The sequence below is a fragment of the Monomorium pharaonis genome, chromosome 7 (assembly GCF_013373865.1).
Source record: "Monomorium pharaonis isolate MP-MQ-018 chromosome 7, ASM1337386v2, whole genome shotgun sequence".
In the NCBI taxonomy this organism is placed as follows: Eukaryota; Metazoa; Arthropoda; class Insecta; order Hymenoptera; family Formicidae; genus Monomorium; species Monomorium pharaonis.
This window is the reverse complement of record NC_050473.1, coordinates 6,223,303-6,249,375: the sequence shown is the minus strand read 5'-3', so window position 1 is coordinate 6,249,375 and position 26,073 is coordinate 6,223,303. Positions and strand designations below refer to the sequence as shown.

Genomic DNA, 26,073 nt, shown 5'->3' with positions numbered 1-26,073 from the left:
ACTTTAATTTATTAAATTTAATTTATTTAATTTTATTTTAATTTAATTTTATTTTAATTTTAATTTATTAATTTAATTTAATTTAATTTAAATTAATTATTAACTTTCACTTTAACTTACTTTAAACTTTAACTTAACTTTAACTTTACTTTAACTTTAACTTTAACTTTAACTTTACACTTTAACTTTAACTTTAACTTTAACTTTAACTTAACTTTAACTTTAACTTTAACTTAACTTTACTTTAACTTTACTTAACTTAACTTAACTTTAACTTTAACTTTACTTTAACTTTAACTTTAACTTTAACTTTAACTTTAACGTTAACTTAACTTTAACTTTAACTTTAACTTTAACTTTAACTTTAACTTTAACTTTAACTTTAACTTAACTTTAACTTTAACTTTAACTTTAACTTTAACTTTAACCTTTAACTTTAACTTTAACTTTAACTTTACTTAACTTTAACTTTAACTTTAACTTTAACTTTAACTTTAACTTTACTTAACTTTAACTTTAACTTTAACTTTAACTTAACTTTAACTTTAACTTTAACTTTAACTTAACTTTAACTTTAACTTTAACTTTAACTTTAACTTAACTTTACTTAACTTTAACTTTAACTTTAACTTTAACTTTAACTTTAACTTTAACTTTAACTTTAACTTTAACTTTAACTTTAACTTTAACTTTAACTTTAACTTTAATAACTTAACTTTAACTTTAACTTTACTTTAACTTACTTAACTTTAACTTTAACTTTAACTTTAACTTTAACTTAACTTTAAACTTTAACTTTAACTTTAACTTAAACTTTAACTTTAATTAACTTTAACTTTAACTTAACTTTAACGTTAACTTTAACTTTAACTTTAACTTTAACTTTAAACTTTAACTTAACTTTAACTTTAACTTTAACTTTAACTTTAACTTTAACTTTAAACTTTAACTTTAACTTTAACTTTAACTTTAACTTTAACTTTAACTTTAACTTTAACTTTAACTTTAACTTTAACTTTAACTTTAACTTAACTTTAACTTTAAACTTTAACTTAACTTTAACTTTAACTTTAACTTTACTTTAACTTTAACTTTAACTTTAACTTTAACTTTAACTTTAACTTTTAACTTTAACTTTAACTTTAACTTTAACTTTAACTTTAACTTTAACTTTAACTTTAACTTTAACTTTAACTTTAACTTTAACTTTAACTTTAACTTTAACTTTAACTTTAACTTTAACTTTAACTTTAACTTTAACTTTAACTTTAACTTTAACTTTAACTTTAACTTTAACTTTAACTTTAACTTTAACTTTAACTTTAACTTTAACTTTAACTTTAACTTTAACTTTAACTTTAACTTTAACTTTAACTTTAATTTTTATTTTATTTATTTTATTTTATTTTATTTTATTTTATTTTATTTTATTTTATTTTATTTTATTTTATTTTATTTTATTTTATTTTATTTTATTTTATTTTATTTTATTTTATTTTATTTTATTTTATTTTATTTTATTTTATTTTATTTTATTTTATTTTATTTTATTTTATTTTATTTTATTTTATTTTTTTATTTATTTATTTAATTTAATTTAATTTAATTTTAAAAATAATTTTATATTTATTTCTAAAATTATTTTTCAAATAATTAAAAACTTGCCGCTGGTAGTTTTGAACCCGGGACCTAGGATTACAAAACTTGTACTCTATCTACTGAGCCAATTGACTTATCGATATTGGGTACTTGTAATTGTCTATATATACTTATTAATACATTAAAATTAAAATTAGAATTTTTCGAGAAAAAATTGTAAGAGGCACTTTTATTGCAGATTCTTATTCGGAAAAATCATACAAACATATTAAACAAAAATTCAACTCAGAAAAAGTTGATAATTATTGTGTAAACAATGTTAATTAAAAATTAAAAAATTAAAAAATAATTAAATAAAAAATAGCTTTGTGTCAAAAGTTATGAATGTTTTGGGCTAAAATTTTCAAGACTTTTAGAGAATAATAACCGCTACTATTTAAGCCCTATTACAAGAATTTGCCATCACTTGTCCATTTGTTATTAACAATTTAAGAAAAAAGTAAATTTTGGCAGTTTTTAATTTTTTTCTCCTTAAAAAATTAACCAATTGGAACGTTCGACGGCTCATTTAATAGGTATTTTTAATACCTATAAGCTTATATTTTTTGTTTTTGCTAACAGTAATAAATTTTTTTTTATTGCCAAAAAACGAAAATTTTCACCTTCTTTCATTGTTTACACAATAATTCCCAACTTTTTCCGAGTTGAATTTTTGTTTAATATGTTTGTATGATTAAGAATGTGCAATAAAAGTGCCTCTTACAATTTTTTCTCGAAACAGTGGTTTCTGAGTCTAATTTCTCTGTACTATATATGTTATAAACTGACGCAATTATATTATTTATAAAAGCAGTTAAATTTTGCAAAATATATTAAAAATAAATTGCATTAATTTATTTACCTATTAATTTTATTGTTAAATTTATCTTTTTCCATAACCTTAATAATTTGATGGAAATTGCAATCTATTTAGCACTAATACTTTGAAGCGTTCAAATGATTAATTAGATGATTAATTATATTTAAGTTGGGGTTATATATGTAAAATAAATTGGGCCAAAATTACAGGATATATCATTGCTCAATTTATTATATTTAATAAATAAATAAAAACAACAATTTTAAAATATATCAATTATTTATTATATTTTATGCATTATGTATTATACATAATCGTATCGTTTAATCAATCGAAATAGATATCAGTATTTGTAATACAGAAATGGTATTTTTTTTAAATCTTACAAAAACATATTACGAGTCTGATATCGGTTATTTGCAATTAATATTCTATTTAAAACTTTTGTTTTTCTTTACGATCTATTTAAAAGCCAAACATAGAAGACAACAAACTCAATAAAATAATAGATTTTATAAATAATGTATTAGCTAATTACTTCAGTAATTATTCTATCAGACGTGGAAAACGATATGTTACTTTGAAATATTTAAGTCTAATACAATTAATATATTAAAATAATTAAAATATAAGAATTGAGAAAAAAGCTATAATTAGGCAAACCTAACTGTGAGTCTTGGGGAAAAAGTTGTAAATTTAAACCAGGCCCAATTCAGGCAAGCTCAAGTCCAAATATCCTAAATAGGCCCTGAATAGGCCCTGAATAGGTTTCAGTAACGCCCGTATGGGGTCAATATTAAATAGGGCATGCCTAGATGAATTTCCACACGGGTATAAGCGTACATTTTTATCGTTCGTTACCTTTTAGAGATTGCTGGAGTATTCCGATTGGAAAATTGGGGGTTGATTCGGTGGTGAGCCATAAGCGGAAGTCGGGATGAGGCTTCTCTATGTTCTCCACGATCTTCTCTAGCTTCTTCGTGAAGGGTAACAGCAAGTGGCAATTCTGCAGCATCAGCCACTGACCTCTCGTTATCGCTGTCTCCAGTAATTCCATCGCGATCTATTAGACAAGCAATTTTTTGAAAGAAATTAAAATTTTTCGAAACGCTGAAAGTTATAAATTGATGCAACTTGAACATGTGTAAAAATTATTTGTCGTCCCGTTCAAGTCACCCAGCGTGGCTATAATGTAAATTTTAGAAGTATTCGATTATGTATATACAGGAAAACAGTATCAAGCATTAATATCAAACTGGAATTAATATATTGTCTACTTAATAATTATTTTATATATAAACAAGAGAAATTATGTTTGCTTACATATAGATTAGGTTCTAACATAATAATCTTGCTTATGTATATTTTTTGAAGAATTTTTTATTAAATTTTAGTAAAATAATATATCTTATTTTAATATTGTCATTTAAAGAGCACTGTGTGATTGTTTTAATAATAGCAGAATTTTTTAAAAATTAACTCTTGAAGATAAAATTATTTTTCATCCGATATTTTTTCCTCTCAACTCATATATTAATTCTTCTTAGTGGAAATACAAAATTCTTCATGTAAGCAAGTTAAATCTGTTTAACATTGTATAATTTTTTTATTTCAGTATTTAACAGTATTTAAAAATAATGACATTCTCAAAAAAAATATATATTCTTTTCTTCTGCGCATTCTTCATCTCACCTTATCTTGGCTTTGACCGAGGGAGAGATATCTGAATCTTCCTCCGCCGCAGCCATATCGATCGGCCAACTTCATCAGCTCCGACGTGGGATCTGAACCCGGGCTTAAAATAAAGACCACAGGCATGGTCGGCATACTTTCCTCGAAAATCATGTCGAAGCTCACACGAGGCGGCGTGATGTATTGCTCGCCCATGATCTCGGTGATGTAACTAATTATGCCACGATAGACGCGATCTACGCGGAAGCAACGTAACAGCATCAGCTTCTCGAATGGTGTCAACCGCGTGCTATAGTCGCACGGAAGATCATCCGACTCCGGTGTGTCGGAGTCGCACCACTGAAATCGACAATTAATCAGCCAACTTGATTACAGATATTATAATTACGGGTATAATTAATTATCTCATTAATTATCCTCCGTACTTTAACATAATCCTTGTTTCTTACGGAGTAGTTGAGTCAAAGTGTATGCGAAGTGTATGCAAAGTTAAAAAAAAAAGTTTATACAATTAATTAAATTGTTCAAATAATCGTCATTTGCCATTTCGGGGATTTACCTTCTTCCACTCGTCTTCGTAATCCCGTAGCTCTTCCGGAAGTTGTTCAAACTTCTCCGGGAAATCGCTCGCCAGCTTGAGGACGTCTTCCCAGCCCGACGCCGACAACCAACGAGTAGGTTCGAGCGATTTCTCCAAGGCCACGCTGCCCTTGATGAAGAAATCCAATTGCTTTTGATTCACGTTGCCCAAACTCTGCTCTATTTTTACGCAAGTTTGCAAGGAGAAGAGAAGCTTGTGCCGCGCGAAGATGCCAGTGCAGCCGTAATTGTAAACATTCTTCGTCAACATTGGAATAATACTGCTCAGTCGTTTAGCGATCACCGGATCGGGTAACGATCGCTTTAGCGAGTGAACAAACACTTCGACGTAGCTGATCAGAGAGTACTGATACATGGCGCTTATGGTGGCCATGTCGACCAGCACGGAGAACAGAATTGCGCCCCGCTTCGCCACCGGACGATAGTTTTCGCGAAGCTTGTTTATGTCGGCCGCAGTGACTTCCGCGAGCGACAGTTTGTTCATCACTTCCCTGGCGCTGGACTTGATGTTTTCCAGGGTCTCAATCAGCTCGATGTTGTCCACCATGTTGCGCTGGTCCATGGCAATTTCGCGCAGAAGACTGTCTTCCAGTTGCTGCAGCAGATTCTTGTTCTCGCTGGTCTCCAGGATCAGCGTCTCGCGCTGCTCCTCGATGTCCGGTCTTTCGGTTCTCACCACTACCGACAGAAGTTGGTTCTCCAAACCCTGGGAAGAGGTGTTTTGCGAGAATTTAGCGAAATATTGATAGCTCTTCAAGTTAAAGAAGAGTTTTGTTTAAGTATTTTCTTGAAATACAATATAATGATAATTATAAGGTAATTATGACTTGAAGAATTACACAATTATGTTGTAGTCACAATTTATAACTGGATCTTAAAGTTTACTCACTGCTGTGGTGACCATGTAATTGATAACAACTGCTTTGGCATACAAGGCAGGATCCAACATCGGATTGGTCATTTTCGTTGTTAAATATATTCGGAATCGTGGATCATAATCTACCTCTTTATCACCAAGAATGACGAAAGTTCGCCCCGCAGCGGCTACACAGTAGAAGACGTTTTGTATTTATGTTAAAAACGGTTTTTATTAAAATTTTTGTGTTAATAACATTTTTAACATTTTTAACACACCCGAGTGTTGATTTAACATAATATGATTGTTATTTAAAGATCTTATTAGTTTAAATTGATATTCAATATTTTTTTGTGTCAAAATAATACAATTTATGGGTAAATAGACAAGTAACAAAAATAATAGTAGTGAAATATTAATTCCAAAATAAATGAACAAAATATACGTTTTCAGATATTATAAAAATATTAATTTTACAAAAAAAATATAAATATATAATTTTGTTTCCAAATTATGTTAAACTGTTACATTTTCTGTATTAATTTTCGTAATATTATTTGTATTAGTTTTGTATATATTATGGTATTAAAAATTTGAGAGGAACATTTGAGACAATATACGTTAAATTTAAAATAAATTTTCTAACTATGTCTAAAAGACAAATCGATGAAGGTAGAATAATTTCCAAGTTTGCGTGCATTACAATTATATCGATCTATGAACTTATTTGAATTTTGTATCTTACTCTGAATATTTCGCGATAAGACGTTGTCCAAGATGGGATCAACCTCGTCGGCATCTTCAACAAGCACAGGCAGACCATAATTAATAGCCAATTCGACTTGCTTAAAAAAATCCGCGTCTGTAAAGGAGAGAATCTTCAAGTTCTGTTTCTGTTCCCTCTTCTTAATCCAATTTAACGCTTGCTGCTGCGGATCAATGCAAAATGGAAATCTGGATGCTTTCAGGGCAAGTATACCGTTTTGCACGGATAGCTCGTCCGGTGGGAGACCTTCTGAATTCCATCTACAGGTGTTGTGTTTTAATATTTACATTAGAAAAGCAAATTTCGTCATTTATATCAAGTTATCTGAATATTTATATGAATATTTGGTCAACGAGATAAAACACGCTTTTTTTTCATTCCTAATTTTTTGAAATTTAATGTTTTATTAACAAATTGTAATTAATTGTAATTAATACACGAGGAAAATATTATATTCAATTATAATTCAAATATTATATATAAAATTATAATGTTTAATGTAATACTTTATTACGCAGATATTAATTGTGTATAGAGATTTAAAATGTACATCATTTTATAGTCAAATACAATCTCATTTACCTGCTAATTTCAACGTCGTCGCTTAGTTGCGTTTCGAGTTTGAAGGGGATCGATAAGGGTAATTTCTTCTCTAAAATGCTCCTCCGCCAGTCGCTGTACATTTCATTCCTGAATTCGTAGGAGAACGGCCCGCTGTAGGTCAAAAACGACGCTCCGAGCAAACAATTTCCCGTAATCTTCTGCATATCATCTTGAAGAACCTGCAGATCCTTCCGCCATCGTTCATTCTCGGAAGATAATCCGGAGATAAGCTTGTCGGCAGCTATAAGACGTCGTTGCAGCAAGTCTGTTTCGTCCTGAAGATTCTGTCGCTCGTTCATCGCGACATCGTACTTCGCGTTTAATTCCTGGATCATTTTCTCCAATCGTTTTAATTCTCTCTCTTCCTTTTCCAACGCGCGCCTGGCTTTTTCGGATTCCGCTTCGAGCTCCTGAACTCTGTCGATTTTTGGCTTCACCTGAAATAGCAAACCAAAAGTAAATTATTTGCATAAGGATTTATTATAAATATCCCTGGTGAACATTTTTTCACAATTTTTCAGATAATTCTTCAGAATTTGGCGGAATTTTTGTATAATTTTATAGCTTTTTAGAAAAAAATTTTTTAATAGTTTTTAGAAATAACAAAAAATCTAAAATTTTTAAAGAAATAAATATCTTTTATAAAATTCTGAAAGGAGAAGATTAGAAGGAGAAAAATAAATAAAAATAAAGGATAGAGATTTCAGACAAAAATTAACAGATAAATTATCGATTAAAGTTTACAAAACTCCGTGAATACCTCTCTATAAACGGCGCAGTAATCCAGAACAGCAAGCACAAATTTGTATAAGCCGTATCCCGCTTTACTAATGAACTGCATCTGATCTAGCTTATCAGTTTTCTTCAAATGCGTCCGAACTGCTTGCTGTTGCCGCAGAGTAATCTGATCGCAATCCATTTCCTGCAAGTGTCTCAAAAAATAAGGATCGCTCATCATGCCTTTCGCTCCTTTCCACGACACGTCTCTGACGTTCCGAAGTATCGCAACGCATTCCGAAACAATCTGCACCGGTTCGGGCGGAGTGGCGAAAGATCTAAAGTGTTATTGATTTATTAGAAAGTTTAATATCTTCTAAAAGTTTATTATGCATCTTTCTTTTAAATTCAATATTGAGCAGCTGATAAGTTGAACAAAGTCGAACCTTATCTCGGTGATATCAGCTTTATCGAGTTCGCTCAGTGCAAGTTTAGCCGCATCAAGAGCCGGTTGGGCCTCCGCCAGAGCCTGCCTGGCTTCAGTTTCCTCTTTGGCTATCATTTTCTTCTTGTCCTCAATTTCCTTCCTTTTCTCTTCGCTCAGTTGCTTCTTCTCCATCGCGACGTCTGTACTCTCGCCGATGGACGCGAGCAACTGTTCGCAACTTCGTGTTTGATCATTCACTTTGATTCTTTGCACATCCAAGACTTTATTTAGTTCCGTCAGCGACACCGAAGCTTCCATGATCTTCTGCAGTCCTAAAAAAGGATATTTATTTAGTAAGAAAAAAGAAAGCTTCGCCTCTTTTATATTGAAAGATATAATTTTTCTAGAATAAAAATAAAAGACAAGATGCAGAAAATAAAATTTGTTAAAAATACTTAAATCTATTATTATTGTGTCAGAGCCTGCATAGCTTTATTGTTATTAAAAACTTTTTTGATTAATTTTAATAAAAAATATTTTGTAAATAAAGAATTAATATTTCACTTTTTTATTTTAATTTCTTTTACGATTAGCTTGTCTGGTTGCAATATATTTCTATAATCAATTTTACTTTGAAGTATAACTGAACGGTACAAGTCCCAAATTTATTAATACATCTTATATATTTACGTGGAAGGTAAATATTGGAAATATGCGATATTGATCGCTAGAGGGTTGCAAAAAAATAGAAATAAAATAAAAATTAAGATAATTTATAAAGAGATTTTGCAGTTACCTCCGGAAAGGCGCGCGCGACGTGAATTTATGAAGTTCTTTTTCTCCACCATCAGCTTTAGATAAGTGTTGATGAAGTCCAAGAAATGCCTTGGCGTGACATAATTTCGTCGCCTCAGTTTCGTCGCGAAGTCCACTGTATATTGTAATACGGATGTATGCACGTGCACGATGTGACTCACGATTACCTTATTGTACTCCTGCGGCACAATTGGACTCTAGAAAAAGAAAAGAGATCGCCTCGTGTCGCGTTTGATTGTTTCTTTCGTCTATCCGCTCTTGCTTACATCTCTGATAAAAACGTTTGCCACCGCCACCAGGGCCTGCTGCGGCCACGGAAACATCCAGTCTATAGTGGTATTGTCGATCAAGCCAGGATAATTGCGACATCGCGTCCGCAGGGCATCGCCCGATGGACTCATCGCCAGCGCTATCCGTAAGTTTGCGGTGCACGTCTTGGCAAAGTACGACCAGACGCTTTTCCTAGAGCCAAAAATACTTTTTTTTTAAACACGCACTGGAAAAAAAAATACTTAGTGTCTGCGATTATAATTAAATGTTAAAATAATTATGGTTGAGAGATCCATTTCATGATTGTTATTCTTAGAATTTAGAAAGTATTTATATAAATTTATTTTTATAAATAATGTGAGTAAAGAGAGTAATTTTGTTAATTTAATTTATCACTTAATATCAATAATATAATAAAGTTTTATGCACGAAACTCTGTACTCTCTCTCTCTCTCTCTCTCTCTTTATTTATTATTTAAAACTACATTAAATCGTAATATTATTTTCTTGTGACTCTGATATTACAATGTTAATAATAATATATAATGTGTTACATCGAATAAAATAAAAAATAGCTGTAATTATCAACATTTAAATGTAGTTAAATATAGCTCTAAAAACAACTATAATTTATAATGAGTATATAGCTCTAAAAATATAGCTCTAAAAACAACTATAATTTATAATTTATTTTTTAATGCCAACTATGTTTAAATTATAGTAATTATAATTATTTTTTGGTGTAGTTTTCAATGTAATATATTATATGTTATTATTACTAACATTATAGCAATAATAACTATAAAACTGGATCATGATAACCATAATTATTTTAACATATAATTGTAGCCACAAATATCAAATACTTTTCTCTCACAATTAGTGCAGTGAGTTTTAAGAAATGGCCAAAGAATTTAGAAACAAAATTAAATTGCTTGAACGACAAATGTCTGCTTACTTTGAAATATCAAAGCCTGCTTTAACCGCTGCCCCTCTGCAGGAAGTAACGATCGTATCTTTCTCTTCGTCATTGAAAAGACCTGGCACGAAGCCCGCCGTTAACATGTTGTTCACCAACTCAAGAAAGCTCTCGTCCTTGATGTGGCCAGATGTGAACATGAACACGACCTTCTTGTTCTCTAACCCGACCATGTTGTACAGATTTTTCATGTCCTCGCGGAAGAACGCTTCGTTGTATCCGCGACTCAGGACGATCTGAAATAGCTGGTAACCGGCAGCGAATGACGCCAATCTTATTACAGATTTCTTGCCGCTACCGCCCGTTCCGATAACCAGCACGTGACCGCGATGCATTCGAAGTACACGGTGCACTCTGGTCAGATGCTCTAATGCATCATTAAAGAGAACCATGTGCAGTTTAGTCTTGTTCCTCTCGTTGTATTCTTCGAAAATCTACAAATAGCATAAACAGATTTGAGCTACGACTCACTTGCTTTTCATGAAAAAAATTCTTATAATATTTTTAAAAGTATTTTATATTTACGTTTTTTTCAAAAAATACCTTAGATTTTCAAAAAATAGAGATTTAAATTTTTCTACATATGTTATCATTTTTCAAAAATTATAGAAGGTGAGAAATCTTGAAAATCTTGAAATGTTTCAAAATTCACGTATGTAAGGAATTATAAATAAGATATATATTCTTTTCAGTATTTCTGAAAAATTTTCTTAATTCGCAAAAATTGCAAAATTATGAAATTCTAAAAAATATATAAAAATTATAAAGAATTTAAAAAAAAATTTTCACCAAAATCTACAAATACTTTGAAGCATTCTCTGATTAGTTAGTAGCAAATTTTTAGTTTTGATTAATCAACTAAATGCCTTGTTACGCATTGGTAACATTAAATAAACTGTACCTTGTTTAAAAATAATTTTTTAACGTCTTGATTAAATAGCGACTTTGCTTGAATGAGCAGGTCAAATAGTAATGGAGCATAGAGGAATAATTTAAAAAATTTACATTAGAAGAAGAAGCTTGACCTCTAGAAACAAGCTGTAAACCGCCTCGTAATCCAACAGATCCTCATAAAACCTAGGTTCATCCTCGTTGCAGGCATTCCTGAAATCGCCGTAGAGTATCGGGTCTCTTAAACTGTACTTAACCACTTCGGGTTCTAGGTCCCAATAATTCCGTATTTTTTCATTCAGTTGCTCAATTACCAAGTTCTCGTCCTGGAACATCAAAAAGTATATAAAGCTTTTAATAAACCGAAAGAGAGTAGAAGAATTTAATTGCGTTACCTGCACGCTAATGAGACGATCGCATATAACTCGGGTGATTTCGTTTCTCCAGAGCCTGACAAACTGCTTCGCGCTTGGATAGAAGTCAGGATAACTCTGGAGCAATCCGGCCGTGATTCTCGAGAGATCTCGCATGTTAAAGATGTAGTGGAATTTGGACGGTGTCGGCAGTAACCGCTTCTTAACTGACTGAATAGTATTATGCTGTTGATATGTATCTCGTTTAAGAAAATAACGCCATAACGTATCGCGCAACTACCTCGTAAAGTTCCAACATCAATTGTACGAGTCCGTTAGCAATGGACTGAACTGCCTCCGAAAATGTTTGTAGATGTCCGGACAGGATACTCGTGTAAATGTGATGGAGGGTCTTGGTCGTTGGGAAAGTCACGTTGTAAATCGAGAACATCGAGATAAATCGCGGATCGACTTCATTCCTGCCGCTACCCGGTTCTCCCATGGCTGCTAAATAACCTACATAAAGAAAGATTTTGCTAAAATATATAAAAATTGAGCTAGGCTACAGAAAGAATTATACATTTAGGGTGCACAAGAACAATGGCAATAAAATTCTGCAAAAAATTTTGACGTATTCTAGTAACCATCAATTTAAAAAGCTAACGGCGATAATAGTTCAGATGGTTTAACATAATATTTTTTCTATTTGGTTATTAAAAATAATGTGTAGATATTTAAGCAAAACTGATCTTTCTGTAGAACTGTACAGAAAATGCATTTGTGATGCTAAGATTAAAGTCTTCTATAATTATTTTAATCAAACATATTGGAAATATATTAAATATATATATCTTTATTGCCATTAATAAATTATAAGAAATTGATAAAATTATATAGAAAATTTGATGAAATTATTGATAATGAAATCGACACGTTTTTGAAAGAAATGAAAGTTCAATGTTTCATTGTTTTTGAAAGAAATATTATTTTTGGAAGATTTTGCATAAAATTTACTTACAGATATCTTTCAAGTACTTCCAATTCAAATCACGTCCGCGATCGTAAAAGCCGCCTCTCTCAAACAATAGTTTAAGGAATGCGATGGGCTGCTGCGTTCCGTAAATATCGACAACTGGCATATTCATGTCGTCGATAAAAACTATTAATTTCTTTCCGGGTGGTGCCCCATATACTTCTCTTGATCTTTTATCCACTACTGATTCAATATTTCTCTGCACATCCATCGAAGTGGTTCTCGAGGAAAAATTAATTAAAAGCTGCTCCTATTTGTCACAAAGTATTTGTCATAAAATATAAATTTTGTTCGTCTTATTATTTATATGTCTTATATTACTTTATTGACAAAATTATTTGAATAAAATGCGGCTTTTTATAAATATTAAGATAAAAAATTAGAATGCCAAATAATTTTTGGACATAGCTGGATAGAGAATAATTATTAATAAATAGTTCAATTAATCTCTCTCATTGTCAGTATTGGTGATTCACTTACGAATCTTTCGGGGTTCAAGTTCCTTAGAAATTCATGAATAATGGCCGTCTTCGACGTGCCAGTTTCCCCGACCAACAGTACCGGTCTCTGTTGATTGTTCATGAGATCAATAAACCACGTGGTGCGCAGAGTATCGATTGTCTGTACTAAAATGTCCGAGAAGTTCTTCTGCCTGTCGTGAAAATACGCCGGTACCAACCATTTCCATGCCATCCAAACGTTTTTCTTCAAATTTAGCACATAGTCGTAGAGGGTTGGAAATGACACGGGTATATATCCTGACAGAGTATAGCCATTTAGATTTTTAGTCAACGAGAACGAAGATTAATTCAATTAAAGTTTAATTTAATTTTGTATTTCTTGTACTGATTTCTTTTTTTTTTATTAAGCTTACTAGCGGCTGCCGGTTTGACGGACGTGTCTTGCGTTAATGTAAGACCGCATGTCTTTTTTATATACTCATCGAACTTAGAGCGTGCCTCGTCCACAATAGATGCACCGAACGACCAATAACACGCTTGAATGTACATCGCCTCCCAGAGCTCTTCTTTAGTCACCAATAAATTGTCCTTTTCTTTTCGATCAATTTCCGACTTCTTCTTTGCTAATTCGTCTTTCAACGATGACAACAAGCCATCGAATACGTAGCAAAATTGAGTTACCTTTAGAAGTCATAAAAAGATATTAATCGATAGAAAAAAAATATCGGCAGAAAAAGAGAATAAAACGAGTTCTAAATTTTTCAGTTAAGTATAGTTTTTTTCTCGTTTCTTATAAATGTAATGCGACTAATTAAATCATCACTATAATTGTGATTGCCTGCAAATCGATAATCCTAGGGTCAATTCAATGATTACCATATTGAGTTCAGTTTGCGGTATGATAGTTCGAAGCGGTTTGGCGGTTTCAAAACCCAACATTCCTTCGGTGATGAGCCTAAGTGAGCCGTGCACGTATTTCTCGCACATTTCTCGAAGAAAATCTTGATCGGCTTTGCTTTTCGTCTGTATCCATCTGTCCATGTACGGCTGGTAGCCCAGATTTTTCGGGTCTACATAGACCATACCCGCTCTTGAAACCGTCGCAGGTGAAGCGTATTGCAAGTCGCTTATCTTCAACACAAGAATTAATTTACTATGTAAAAGCATCCAAACCTTTCTTTAATTTATTAAATTTGTTACGCTTGTAATTTTTTTTTATTGCTGTATTGTAATCAGATGATTCAACTACTATTTTTACATACAAACCGGCTGTAAAATTAATTGCAATTTTAGATATCAACTTAACTATTGTAAAATTTAAACTATTGCTTTTTATCACATAGACAATTCATACACTGAAAAAAAAATGCAATATATTCAATAAGATATGTTATTGCGGGCTGCCAATTAAAAATATACTCAATAAAATAATATATGCTATTGCAGTATCAACATTGTACTTGCATTAATAGCAAATATTATTGTATTGAGTATTTTATGTAGTTGGCAGCCCGCAATCACATATGTTATTGGCTGTATTACATTTTTTTTCTGTGTAGTATTAATAAATTTACATTAAACTACCTCGAAAAGCAGACTGCAATAACTTTGCAGTTTGATCCTTTCTTGATTGGCCAGAGTCAGCAGCTTGTTGTCATCCATTACCGAGTTCATGTTTTCGATCCACAGCGCATCGACATCTCCGTCGAGAAGTATGTATCTTCGTTCATCCTTACCGAGATCCAGGGGTCGATTAATTTCGCGAAAGATACTGCTCAACAGACCATCCGTCCAATCGCGCGTTGTAGGTTCGAGCCTTCCGTACAATTCAACGACGGTGCAAGCCTTTTGAATCAAGAAACACAAGAATTAAAAGAAAAAATTTAAGATAAAAATTAACAAACGCTATGATTAATTATTATTCACCTTAGGATTTAGAATGTGCAGCTTCGTGGGTAGACCAAGGTGCGTCTGAGCCCTGCAGAGCGTTTCTATAATCACTGTCTTACCACCACTAGTGGGACCGATGATCATCGTCGAATGTCTGGTCATCATTACCTCGTATAACTGAATGATTTTATCAACCTATGGATAGCAATTGCATTATTATTTCTTCCTATTTAATTTGTTAATTCAAAATCTATGACGTAAATACGTATATGATACGTTAGACGGAAAAAAAGGTTTTGCTGAAGTATCAAAAAATTTTACTGATCTTAAAATAATTTTGTTAAACAAAATAATTGCGTGTACGCTAAGCTGGTTGCTAGAGTGTCAAAACTTTAACATCATTATCATGAGCATTCCACACTATTTTAATGGTCAAACAGATTTCTGATTTGTATTTCTGATTTAAGCTAAATTTCTAGATGCTTTAGCGAATTCTTCGTTCCGTTCTTTTTGTATAAAAAATTTGAAGAACCACTTACTTGCTCAGGTAAAACGATATAGCCATGTTCCCTCAGTACCGTCTCAATCGCCCTATTAAGGTCTGGATAGTGCACTCTAGGACAATCCAAGTCAGGAAAGAGATCCCTGATGAGACCCAGGAAGAGAGGCACGTCGTCGTATATGAACTTAGATAAGTTCATGTCTCTGAGAGCTCTCATCAGCACGACGTCCTCGGGCAAATCGCTGGAAGTCCTCTTCAGCTGGCCGGCCATATTAAGCACGGATTTAAGAGCTCTCAAGCCAAAGTCGTAGTGCGTTTGCTTGCTTAGTTGCTCGCTCGCCAGCTTGTACAAAACAGTCATCTTCTTCGCGAGCAACTTTGCTGTAAGAAAGCCGGCGCTGAAGAGCTTGATCTGGCAGATTAGCTCGTTATCTGGCACTATGCAGACCACTGGTCTGAAAAGGGCCTTAACGGACTCCGGTAATTCCGTGCGACCAGCGTATCCTGGATTCATGGTGATGAAGATCCCCACTTTAGAGTCCAATACGATATCTTGGTTCTCAAACTTTTGAAAAATGTTTTTATTATTGTGGAATAAAATATAAATGTAAAAGAAACATAGAAATTTATATTTAATATAATAGAAGTTTATTTATCATATATAAACTAACAGAAAAGTTAATACAATCACATTTGGGACTACATGAAAAAAAAAACAGTGCTGAAGTATTTAAAAATTAGACAACAGATCTGAAAATAATTATATTAAATCGTCTAAATAATTGTTTAGAACGCTTAAGTATGCTGTAAAAAATGTTGCAAAAAATTTTGACATTCTAGCAACTAGATTAAATGTATAATATAATTAGATAGTATATTTATTTTTAGATGTACATTTGGCTTAATTTTTACACATTTTAGAAAAAAAAAACGTTCTTTCTATGTATATAAGTAGTATAGACTTGAAAATAATATAAACTTAAATCAAAGAAAGAGGAAGAGAGAGAAGAAAATTTCACAGAAAAATAAAAATAAAATTCCAACTGTCTCAAATATACGCTTTCGTTAATCTCAATTTTTATAATAGATTAGACCATATATATTTTTATAGAATTTTTCTACACAGAACATTTTACTTTCGTCAAAATTATTTAAAGCAATTTACAAATAAGTTTCTTATGTGATTGTAGCTCTAGTTTACATTATTGTCACGTTCGTGTTTTCCAACTTTAATAAAATATATACCGTGAATCTTTGAGCCTTAACTTGCAGCGCCGAGCGTATAGTTTGCAGCTGGGTCGAGATAACGGAAAGAACAGAGCTGTCGATACGATTGAACTCGTCGAAGCAACCCCATGCCCCGCATTGGGCGAGACCGTTCAGAGTCTTTCCGATCGCGATGTAGTCCATTCCCTCGCCGCAATTGGTTACGATGCATAAGAGCCCCAGAGCTTTCGCTAAATCCTTCACCGTCTCAGTCTTTCCGGTCCCAGCGGGACCTTAAAAATTAACAAACCACAATTTTATCAACTGTTATTAGACTATTAAATAATTAAAACAAATAGAAATTCGATTTTATACTGATATCTTCGAATCTCATTAATATTTTACTTTTCTTAATCCATTTCTGCATAATTATACTCTAGTTTGTAAATTTGTTTTATTATGAGATGGGCTAAGCTGTTACACTTATATTCGAAAAATTTGTAATTCTGTCATATGCATATGCTTTACATACCCGCTGGTGCACCGCCCAAGTGCATCGAAAGGGCTTGCGTAATAGTGAGGTATATCCTGTCCGTCAGAGGCGTAATTACTAATCTGCCATTAAGACCCATGTATTCATAACCGTATTCGAAAGTGCCCGTACATTGATTCATCCATACGTTGTCCAGATCGTGAACCCAGTAAAATCTATACATGCAAAAATAATTTGTCGTAGATGATAATAAAAAATATAATAATGCCTTTATAAAGAATATTTATTAACTTTTTATTGTCTAAAAAATTATTACAATTAAATCGTTTCGTTTAATATCTATTATGTTCAAGTGTATATGTTTGCACAGCAAAAAATTTACCTTAATTGGCTCTCCCATTCGAATTCAGTCGGATCTACAATGCTGTCTCTAACAAAACTCTCGATAATATCACGAATATGCACATCAATAGTCAAAACCATGTCAATCTTCTTTCGGTCATTATTTGTGAGCGTGTCGGTGCCCATCAGCGTCACCACTTCATCTAATTGTGTGTTGAGTTGTTGTAAATACTATATATAAAGGAAATATATATATCTTTATTCAGATATGACAAATTATAAGTAAAATTTGGACGCATTACTTCTTTCATGGCGCGTTTATTCCCCTGGGATATCTTGTCGAAAACATTTTCAACTTCTGCAGTCCACCATATCTGATTGGCTACAAGGACCATCATTCCTTGAAACTCGAGTATCCATTCTGTTCTTGGTCTTCGTACCTACAAATGTGTCTTATTGTTTATAAATGTAGCTTTGTTGTTTTTATTGTAAGACACCTTGGCTAAATAAATAGGCCTTAATTCATTTAATGTTTTAAGAACTTTGTATTTCTTTATGAGTTTTTAAAAATACAATTTTTTAAATTCTATTTAAAATAGTTGTTTTTATGATAGTATTTTAGTCGCGTAAAAATCTTATTTTTATTATACGAAATGTTAAAAAAAACAAATTTGTTTGAAGAAAGAATAGAAGTTGTATGCAACAATTTAATATAAACCTTGCCGTAATTGTAGACCGCTTTCTTCGTCAGATATCGATTCGATCTCTTCATTTCCTCGACAGCCGAGCACAACCAGATTTCAATTTGCTCTTCCATGGATACTGGGTTTCTGAAATCCATAATTTCTCTTTCGCAGGACACGAAGCCCGTAACTATCGGACTGTCCACATTGTCTGATACCAGTGCGAACTTATCGAGATTATCGAACATCTTTCCTACGTGTTCCTGAATTGCCGTTGGACTGCCACTGCCGAGAATGCTCAGTAGTTCGTCGTCGCTGATAAAATTGAATCTCGGGAATATAATGCGTTTGTTGCGCAAGTATTCCGTTAAAGATTTCTGACATTTCTCAAGGGCCGCTATCATGGCTTCGAACTCGTCCTTTCGACCTGAGCGAATTAACAAATAAATAACCGTGAAAGTTATATAATTAATTTGTTTTAATTTTTTTTAAGATTATTTCATTTCCTCCGTGTAATTGTTTACTTTGTATTAATAATTAAGATTAATTTCTCTTGAATACCATGAACCATGCAACATTCTAAGACATTAAGCCTCTTCGACGTGTCAGCCATGATTTTTCTATAGGCTTGATCGATATCATCGAATCTCTTTGTCTCTCCCGGCAACTGAAGGCGAATATCGCCGCCCACGAAGATGCCCTCGAGATACAGCCACTTTCGCTGAAGGTCCACCCACACTTCCAGAACTTCGGAGATTGTGTGCATCGTGTGTTCCCATTTCTGAACGACGTTGAGAAACGGTCCGACGAATTGCGATGCTGCCATGCTGTGAACGGTCAGCATGTTGTCTTCGAGTACCTGATTTAATTCGTCGAGTGGACCAAGAATAAAACCACGATCTTCTGTACCTGAGAAATGCAATCGTGAGATTGTATACATGTGTGTGAATATACATCTTTCTTGTTTAATTACTTCTTCAGTTTTGTGACCGGTAAGAGTAGAAGAGAAAATGATATTATAGTCCTTGTAACTATAATGGCCACTTGTAATATCTCCGTTATTAAATGACAAAGTAACTACTTATAAAATCATGTATTTAGCCTGTCATTATGCAGTGACGCAAATACTTTAACGTACTTATAACATAATAACCATTATTTATTATAAGTTACTTTGACTTTTTATTATTTTGAAATTTTTTTAAGGTACTTATATTTCTGTTTAAACTTGGGCAATTTATCATATAAATTATATTATATGTATATAGAATTAATTATTTTGTTATTTAACATTTATACAACTCATTACAATTTGAATTATTCCTGGTGAAAGTTTTTCTCAGAAATTTATAGATAATTTTTCAAAATTTTTATGTAAACTTTAAAATTTTTTAGAACGTTTTTTAAAAATAACTTTATAACTTTTCAATTACTAATTTTTTTTATACGAATTAAAACACTTTTCAAAAATAAGAAAGTTTACATCTTCTAGAATTCTTTGAACATATATATAAATTCTGAGAGAGAGAGAAATATCCTAAGATTATATAACTTACTTCTAATAGAATAACTTCTAATAAAATCTCATAAAATAGGATAAAGTTTAAATAAAAATTTAGAATATTTTACAGAAATAGCTTGAAATGTGAACAAAAAGAAAGATGTCTTTAGATTAAAAAAAAAAACAATTTTATTTAATTATTTTCAAAGCATATATTTCTTTGTTTTTACAAAATTTTATATATATTTCTTTAGATTTAATAAAATGTATTTAACCAAAGAAAAATTTATTAAAAATAAAGAAATATATTTTTTGAAATAGTCGAACAAAACTGTTTATTAAATCTAAAGAAATCTTTATCTCTGCAATAAACGCCTTATTTAGTCCATTAATAATTAAGATTTTTAGCTAATACCTTTGTAATGTTTTACCATATTGAATTCCATGGACTTCCATACTTCCGCTAATTCCTTCAAGCCTCTTTCTATCGCAAGCTCCTTCACGGCGCGCATTACAATATCTTGCGCGATGTCTTGATACTTGCCTAGCTCCATAGCAAACATATTTTCTAAAGTAAATCTGAAATAACCCAATTTTTATTACATATTTATAGAATCGAGAAGAAATATATTGATTGGCCAGAAGCTTACCCCTCTATCAAAGATTTTTCCTGCGCCATATTTATATTGTTTAAAAGTCTGTATATGTCTGTTAATTATATTTTTACAAGATAAACTATAATCGAACTGTATTCACTTGAATAAGTTAATATTGGTCATTAATAATTGATTATGTCACTCATCACAATCTATAAAACCAGATTCGTAATTAAAAAAAGATTAGAAAATAATATTCACTATGTACTTGTCAATTTAACTGAAAACTTATACAAAAATGTCACAATTATTATTCTGAAATACAATATTCTACAACGTCACGATGTACACTATATAACATATGTAAGCATTAAAAGATATACATATATAAATTCTAAATTTATAAACATTACATATTAATACTGTTGTAATGTGCAAATAAAAATTTTAAAAATATTTGGATATAATAAAAAAATACAAAAATTTTCGCAATTATCACAATTTATATGTAATAATAATAATAATAATATATAATATAAAAAGTCATATTATCTCTCATTGTCTTTAAGTTTTATATTAAGTATTATCTTCTGCAATTCAATCAGATTGTTCATTTATTCAAACGCATAATTGAACCCGTTTAATTATTTGTCATCCTCACACCTATCCGGGTCCATGTCAAAATATTGACCGGTTCTTTTCATCAAATCTTGCCAGTGTCTCTCGCGCATAGCTTCGTTCTTCAGCTCGATGAAAAGTGGAACTGAGTTCTTAAAGTCCTTCATGTTCGTCTCAAACGCGTGGGCAACATTCATACTTCTAACAGATTTCGGCAGCTGTCGGAATTTCCTTATAAAGTGTTCCATATCCTCGATGAGCTGCTGGGGATTCAAATTCACCCACAGAGTCTTCGCCCAAATCTCTCGTGCGCTTCTCTGCTCCTTGTAAAGATTGTAGAGCATCTCCATATCTTCGTATTCAGTTTTGATCTTGAGGAGAGTTGAGTAGTCGGTGGACGGTAGATCGAACAAGTTTTCTAACTGTATCAGATTCAATCGCCTTTCCTCGTACTTTTTGATTAGCTTACCGTATTTCTGTAAAATAAAAATTAAGAAAGCTCTTAACTTTATTCCCACCAAAAGTGTAATATTTTATTCAAAAAATTTAGATAATTGCGAACAAATTGTACAGAAAGAAAGAAACGTTTTAAAAAAGATAATTGTTGAAATGTTGTTATGAGTATCTTATTTAAATTTTACGCACGTCCATTTTCTTCAGTCCGAGCTCTAGGTCGTCCCCGATGCTTCCGGGACCGATGGTCTCAAATTCTTCGGCGAACATCGCGGTTTCCTCCAAGAATTGCTGTATCTTCTCTTGAGTCAATTCAGAAAATTTGTCAAACGTGCTTTCCAAAGTCGAAGCTCTGTAGAGCGCTCCGAGATACAACGACTCCCAGTCGTGTTGTAGTTCGTACGCCATCGCTTCGTCCGATGGGGGAAAAACGATCCCGTGGCCGCGCATAGATTGAAAGCACTCCTGATAACCGAGAAATTGCACTTCGGCTTGGATCGCTGTATTTTTCACGTCGGCGATCGCCTGCATGATCGACACGAAACGGTCCAGCCCGGTGATTACCAGCTCGATCTCACCGCGAAAGGTGTCGATTTGAGCTTTCAATTCGCCCATTGCCAACACAGTATCAGACAGAAGGTAATTCCCTAAAATCTGCTTCCATTCCTTTGCTTGACGCTCGATGCCTGATAAAAGCGGTTTCAGGTTGAGCCTTCGAAAAGAAAGAAATTGTAAATCGGAGTCGTACAACAGATTAAAAGATAAACAGTTAAATTTGTGTATAATACATATTTTGGATTTTTGTAGCCTTCTTGTAAAAAAATATGTGAGATTTCATTGATGTTGTTAGATATAGATTTAGAAAGAATTTTACGTTGGTTCATAAAAATAATTAAAGCATATTGCTAACATGGCTGCGAGAAGTTTTGATGTCCTAGCTTTAAACGTCCAATATAATTATTTTCAAATCTATAGTTTTCAACATTATTTTTTCGCATATAATTGAGAAATTTAATTAATTGTCGGTGCCACTTTACCGTACACTGCTTATGTCGAAATAGGACGACATATCTTCGAGTTCCTCTAGAACGCCTTCGTAAAACGTGAATTTCTCGTCGTATTGAAAGAGCGTAGGTTTTGTCGACGCGAATTTCTCGCAAACCAGATTTTTATCAAATGACCACAAGTTGCTGTATTTCTTCCATCTATACACGTATCGCCAGCAGTCCGCCGAGATTCTGCACGCCGTGTCGTGTACCATCCTAACGAGCTCGTTAATTATCTACAACAAGTTTAATTCTGATTTTATTTATTATATTATTTTTATACTTTTATGTGTGTGTGCCATGTATATTGCTCGACATTGGTCAATTTGCTCAAACACGTTTATTATTAAATTATTCGAAAATTTAATATAAAAAATCGATAAATTTAAAAATACGATGATATTGAGAAGATTCCTGATAATTAAAAAATAAATATAATTGAAAAAGGACTGTAGGTTAGAAATGTGCAATAAAAATTACTAGAGCGATAAACTTTACTCAACTCGAATACTCATCACGTCTTCGAAAAAGCTGAAAATAATCCAATCCTCCGAAAGCTCTCTCTTCTGCGGTTTGCACTCCAAACAAGTTCCATTCATCCACCTGGAGAATTCCTTTAGTCTTTCGAGCAGATCTCGCACATCATGGCAAATGGTGCTGTAAATCTCGTTGGGCGATGGACGTAATATCACTTCGGACGTTAATAATAATGCATCTACTTGGAAGAGGGGTTTCGAATTGTTTAACATTTTGTTCAAAACTTCCATGTTTCTTACCATACACCTAGAAGGTTGATCGAATGACATTTTGTGAAATAAAGAACTGATTTTAATTATCATTTTTACTAGTAATAATATATACGTTATAAAGGCAGCAAAGATTTTCTTTTCGTATTTTTCGTATAAGAGCTGCATGGCTGGACTTGTTCCGGTGGCAGTACCTAACACCAAGCTTTCCAGTTTTACAAGCATTGGACTAATTGACTGATAAGTCTTTAACATCGACGACACCAATTCAGATCGTCGACTTTTTATTTCCATAAAATAACTCTAAAAGAAGAAATTAAATGTTATATTTAAAACAAAACAATTCCATTTTGTTAAATAATTTAAACGTTTTTGTTGAAAAAATTAAACGTTTACCTAATAATAGGATATTCATAATTTATAAAAACTAGAACAACACAGGCGCGCGCTAAGCGCGCGCTATTTCATTTTTTACTTTTTAAAAATAACAATTGCAATAATGATTATCCTTTCCTTTCTAAAAAAGGGCATGGCATCGATACTCGCATCTCTCGAAGTATTGATATCGCTTTTCCGCGATGCCGATTAAACGTGTGTGAAGTTAGCATCTCAAAGTTTAGCATCTCAAAAAATACTGCAGACTTACTTGCATCTAGCATAGTTCTACAGTTCTTGATAAGTTTTAACAATAGTTACGTTGAATTACGTATTTTAAATAAAATTTTATAAATGAGATGATAACTTCCAAAATCACATAATAGCATCTCACGGTATTTCGAATATACGACCACAATATGTTTAAAAAATGTTTCAATTAATTATATCAACGGAACTCTTTAGAAACTTATTGTCCGGATGTATATGAGAATTGCGTTAAAATAAATTAATCTGTCGATATTCGATTAGCACTACACGTCTAGCCCTCAAAATTCAAGTTTTTGGGGAAAAATAATTGTTTAAAAAATGTTTTTATTAATTATAACACCTTATCTCTATAGAAAATTATTGCACGCGTCCGGAACTATATGAATACTGCGTTAAAATAAATTAATCTGTCGATATTCGATTAGCACTTTACGTCTAGCCTTCAAAATTCAAGTTTTCAGGGAAAAATAATTGTTTAAAAAATGTTTTAATTAATTATAACACAATAACTTTTTAGAAAACTATTGTACGCGTCCGGGACTATATGAAAACTGCGTTAGAATAAATTAATCTGTCGATATTCGATTAGCACTACACGTCTAGCCTCAAAATTCAGGTTTTTTGTGAAAAATAATTGTTTAAAAAATGTTATAATTAATTATAACACCTTATCTCTATAGAAAATTATTGCACGCGTCCGGAACTATATGAATACTGCATTAAAATAAATTAATCTGTCGATATTCGATTAGCACTACACGTCTAGCCCTCAAAATTCAAGTTTTTGGGGAAAAATAATTGTTTAAAAAATGTTTTTATTAATTATAACACCTTATCTCTATAGAAAATTATTGCACGCGTCCGGAACTATATGAATACTGCGTTAAAATAAATTAATCTGTCGATATTCGATTAGCACTTTACGTCTAGCCTTCAAAATTCAAGTTTTCAGGGAAAAATAATTGTTTAAAAAATGTTTTAATTAATTATAACACAATAACTTTTTAGAAAACTATTGTACGCGTCCGGAACTATATGAAAACTGCGTTAGAATAAATTAATCTGTCGATATTCGATTAGCACTACACGTGTAGCCCTCAAAATTCAAGTTTTTGGGGAAAAATAATTGTTTAAAAAATGTTTTTATTAATTATAACACCTTATCTCTACAGAAAATTATTGCACGCGTCCGGAACTATATGAATACTGCGTTAAAATAAATTAATCTGTCGATATTCGATTAGCACTTTACGTCTAGCTCTCAAAATTCACGTTTTTTGGGAAAAATAATTGTTTAAAAAATGTTTTAATTAATTATAACACAATAACTTTTTAGAAAACTATTGTACGCGTCCGGAACTATATGAAAACTGCGTTAGAATAAATTAATCTGTCGATATTCGATTAGCACTACACGTCTAGCCCTCAAAATTCAAGTTTTTGGGGAAAAATAATTGTTTAAAAAATGTTTTTATTAATTATAACACCTTATCTCTATAGAAAATTATTGCACGCGTCCGGAACTATATGAATACTGCGTTAAAATAAATTAATCTGTCGATATTCGATTAGCACTTTACGTCTAGCCTTCAAAATTCAAGTTTTCAGGGAAAAATAATTGTTTAAAAAATGTTTTAATTAATTATAACACAATAACTTTTTAGAAAACTATTGTACGCGTCCGGGACTATATGAAAACTGCGTTAGAATAAATTAATCTGTCGATATTCGATTAGCACTACACGTCTAGCCTCAAAATTCAGGTTTTTTGTGAAAAATAATTGTTTAAAAAATGTTATAATTAATTATAACACCTTATCTCTATAGAAAATTATTGCACGCGTCCGGAACTATATGAATACTGCATTAAAATAAATTAATCTGTCGATATTCGATTAGCACTACACGTCTAGCCCTCAAAATTCAAGTTTTTGGGGAAAAATAATTGTTTAAAAAATGTTTTTATTAATTATAACACCTTATCTCTATAGAAAATTATTGCACGCGTCCGGAACTATATGAATACTGCGTTAAAATAAATTAATCTGTCGATATTCGATTAGCACTTTACGTCTAGCCTTCAAAATTCAAGTTTTCAGGGAAAAATAATTGTTTAAAAAATGTTTTAATTAATTATAACACAATAACTTTTTAGAAAACTATTGTACGCGTCCGGGACTATATGAAAACTGCGTTAGAATAAATTAATCTGTCGATATTCGATTAGCACTACACGTCTAGCCTCAAAATTCAGGTTTTTTGTGAAAAATAATTGTTTAAAAAATGTTATAATTAATTATAACACCTTATCTCTATAGAAAATTATTGCACGCGTCCGGAACTATATGAATACTGCATTAAAATAAATTAATCTGTCGATATTCGATTAGCACTACACGTCTAGCCCTCAAAATTCAAGTTTTTGGGGAA

At 31.9% G+C, this 26,073-nt stretch overlaps 1 protein-coding gene across 1 annotated transcript in view; it reads right to left on the bottom strand.

The window, feature by feature from the left end:
- The window catches only part of LOC105833329 (dynein heavy chain 10, axonemal), a 40,690-nt gene that overhangs the window by 4,224 nt on the left and 10,393 nt on the right, over window positions 1-26,073 (bottom strand). Inside the window, exons 3-35 of the mRNA XM_036289590.1 lie at window positions 23,114-23,301; window positions 22,756-23,035; window positions 22,244-22,488; window positions 21,399-21,918; window positions 20,799-21,229; window positions 19,955-20,118; window positions 18,600-18,947; window positions 18,074-18,465; window positions 17,658-17,795; window positions 17,396-17,586; window positions 17,053-17,228; window positions 16,560-16,813; window positions 15,352-15,879; window positions 14,849-15,007; window positions 14,507-14,767; window positions 13,799-14,053; window positions 13,336-13,603; window positions 12,942-13,219; window positions 12,447-12,711; window positions 11,730-11,944; window positions 11,471-11,659; window positions 11,210-11,401; window positions 10,164-10,618; window positions 9,202-9,397; window positions 8,916-9,132; window positions 8,139-8,451; window positions 7,736-8,030; window positions 6,955-7,412; window positions 6,352-6,632; window positions 5,640-5,794; window positions 4,710-5,456; window positions 4,151-4,489; window positions 3,320-3,521 (exon numbers count right to left, since the gene is read on the bottom strand). Of these exons, the coding sequence (XP_036145483.1) occupies window positions 3,320-3,521; window positions 4,151-4,489; window positions 4,710-5,456; window positions 5,640-5,794; window positions 6,352-6,632; window positions 6,955-7,412; window positions 7,736-8,030; window positions 8,139-8,451; window positions 8,916-9,132; window positions 9,202-9,397; window positions 10,164-10,618; window positions 11,210-11,401; window positions 11,471-11,659; window positions 11,730-11,944; window positions 12,447-12,711; window positions 12,942-13,219; window positions 13,336-13,603; window positions 13,799-14,053; window positions 14,507-14,767; window positions 14,849-15,007; window positions 15,352-15,879; window positions 16,560-16,813; window positions 17,053-17,228; window positions 17,396-17,586; window positions 17,658-17,795; window positions 18,074-18,465; window positions 18,600-18,947; window positions 19,955-20,118; window positions 20,799-21,229; window positions 21,399-21,918; window positions 22,244-22,488; window positions 22,756-23,035; window positions 23,114-23,301 (9,595 nt within the window). The remainder of the gene's footprint in view (window positions 1-3,319; window positions 3,522-4,150; window positions 4,490-4,709; window positions 5,457-5,639; window positions 5,795-6,351; window positions 6,633-6,954; window positions 7,413-7,735; window positions 8,031-8,138; window positions 8,452-8,915; window positions 9,133-9,201; window positions 9,398-10,163; window positions 10,619-11,209; window positions 11,402-11,470; window positions 11,660-11,729; window positions 11,945-12,446; window positions 12,712-12,941; window positions 13,220-13,335; window positions 13,604-13,798; window positions 14,054-14,506; window positions 14,768-14,848; window positions 15,008-15,351; window positions 15,880-16,559; window positions 16,814-17,052; window positions 17,229-17,395; window positions 17,587-17,657; window positions 17,796-18,073; window positions 18,466-18,599; window positions 18,948-19,954; window positions 20,119-20,798; window positions 21,230-21,398; window positions 21,919-22,243; window positions 22,489-22,755; window positions 23,036-23,113; window positions 23,302-26,073) is intronic.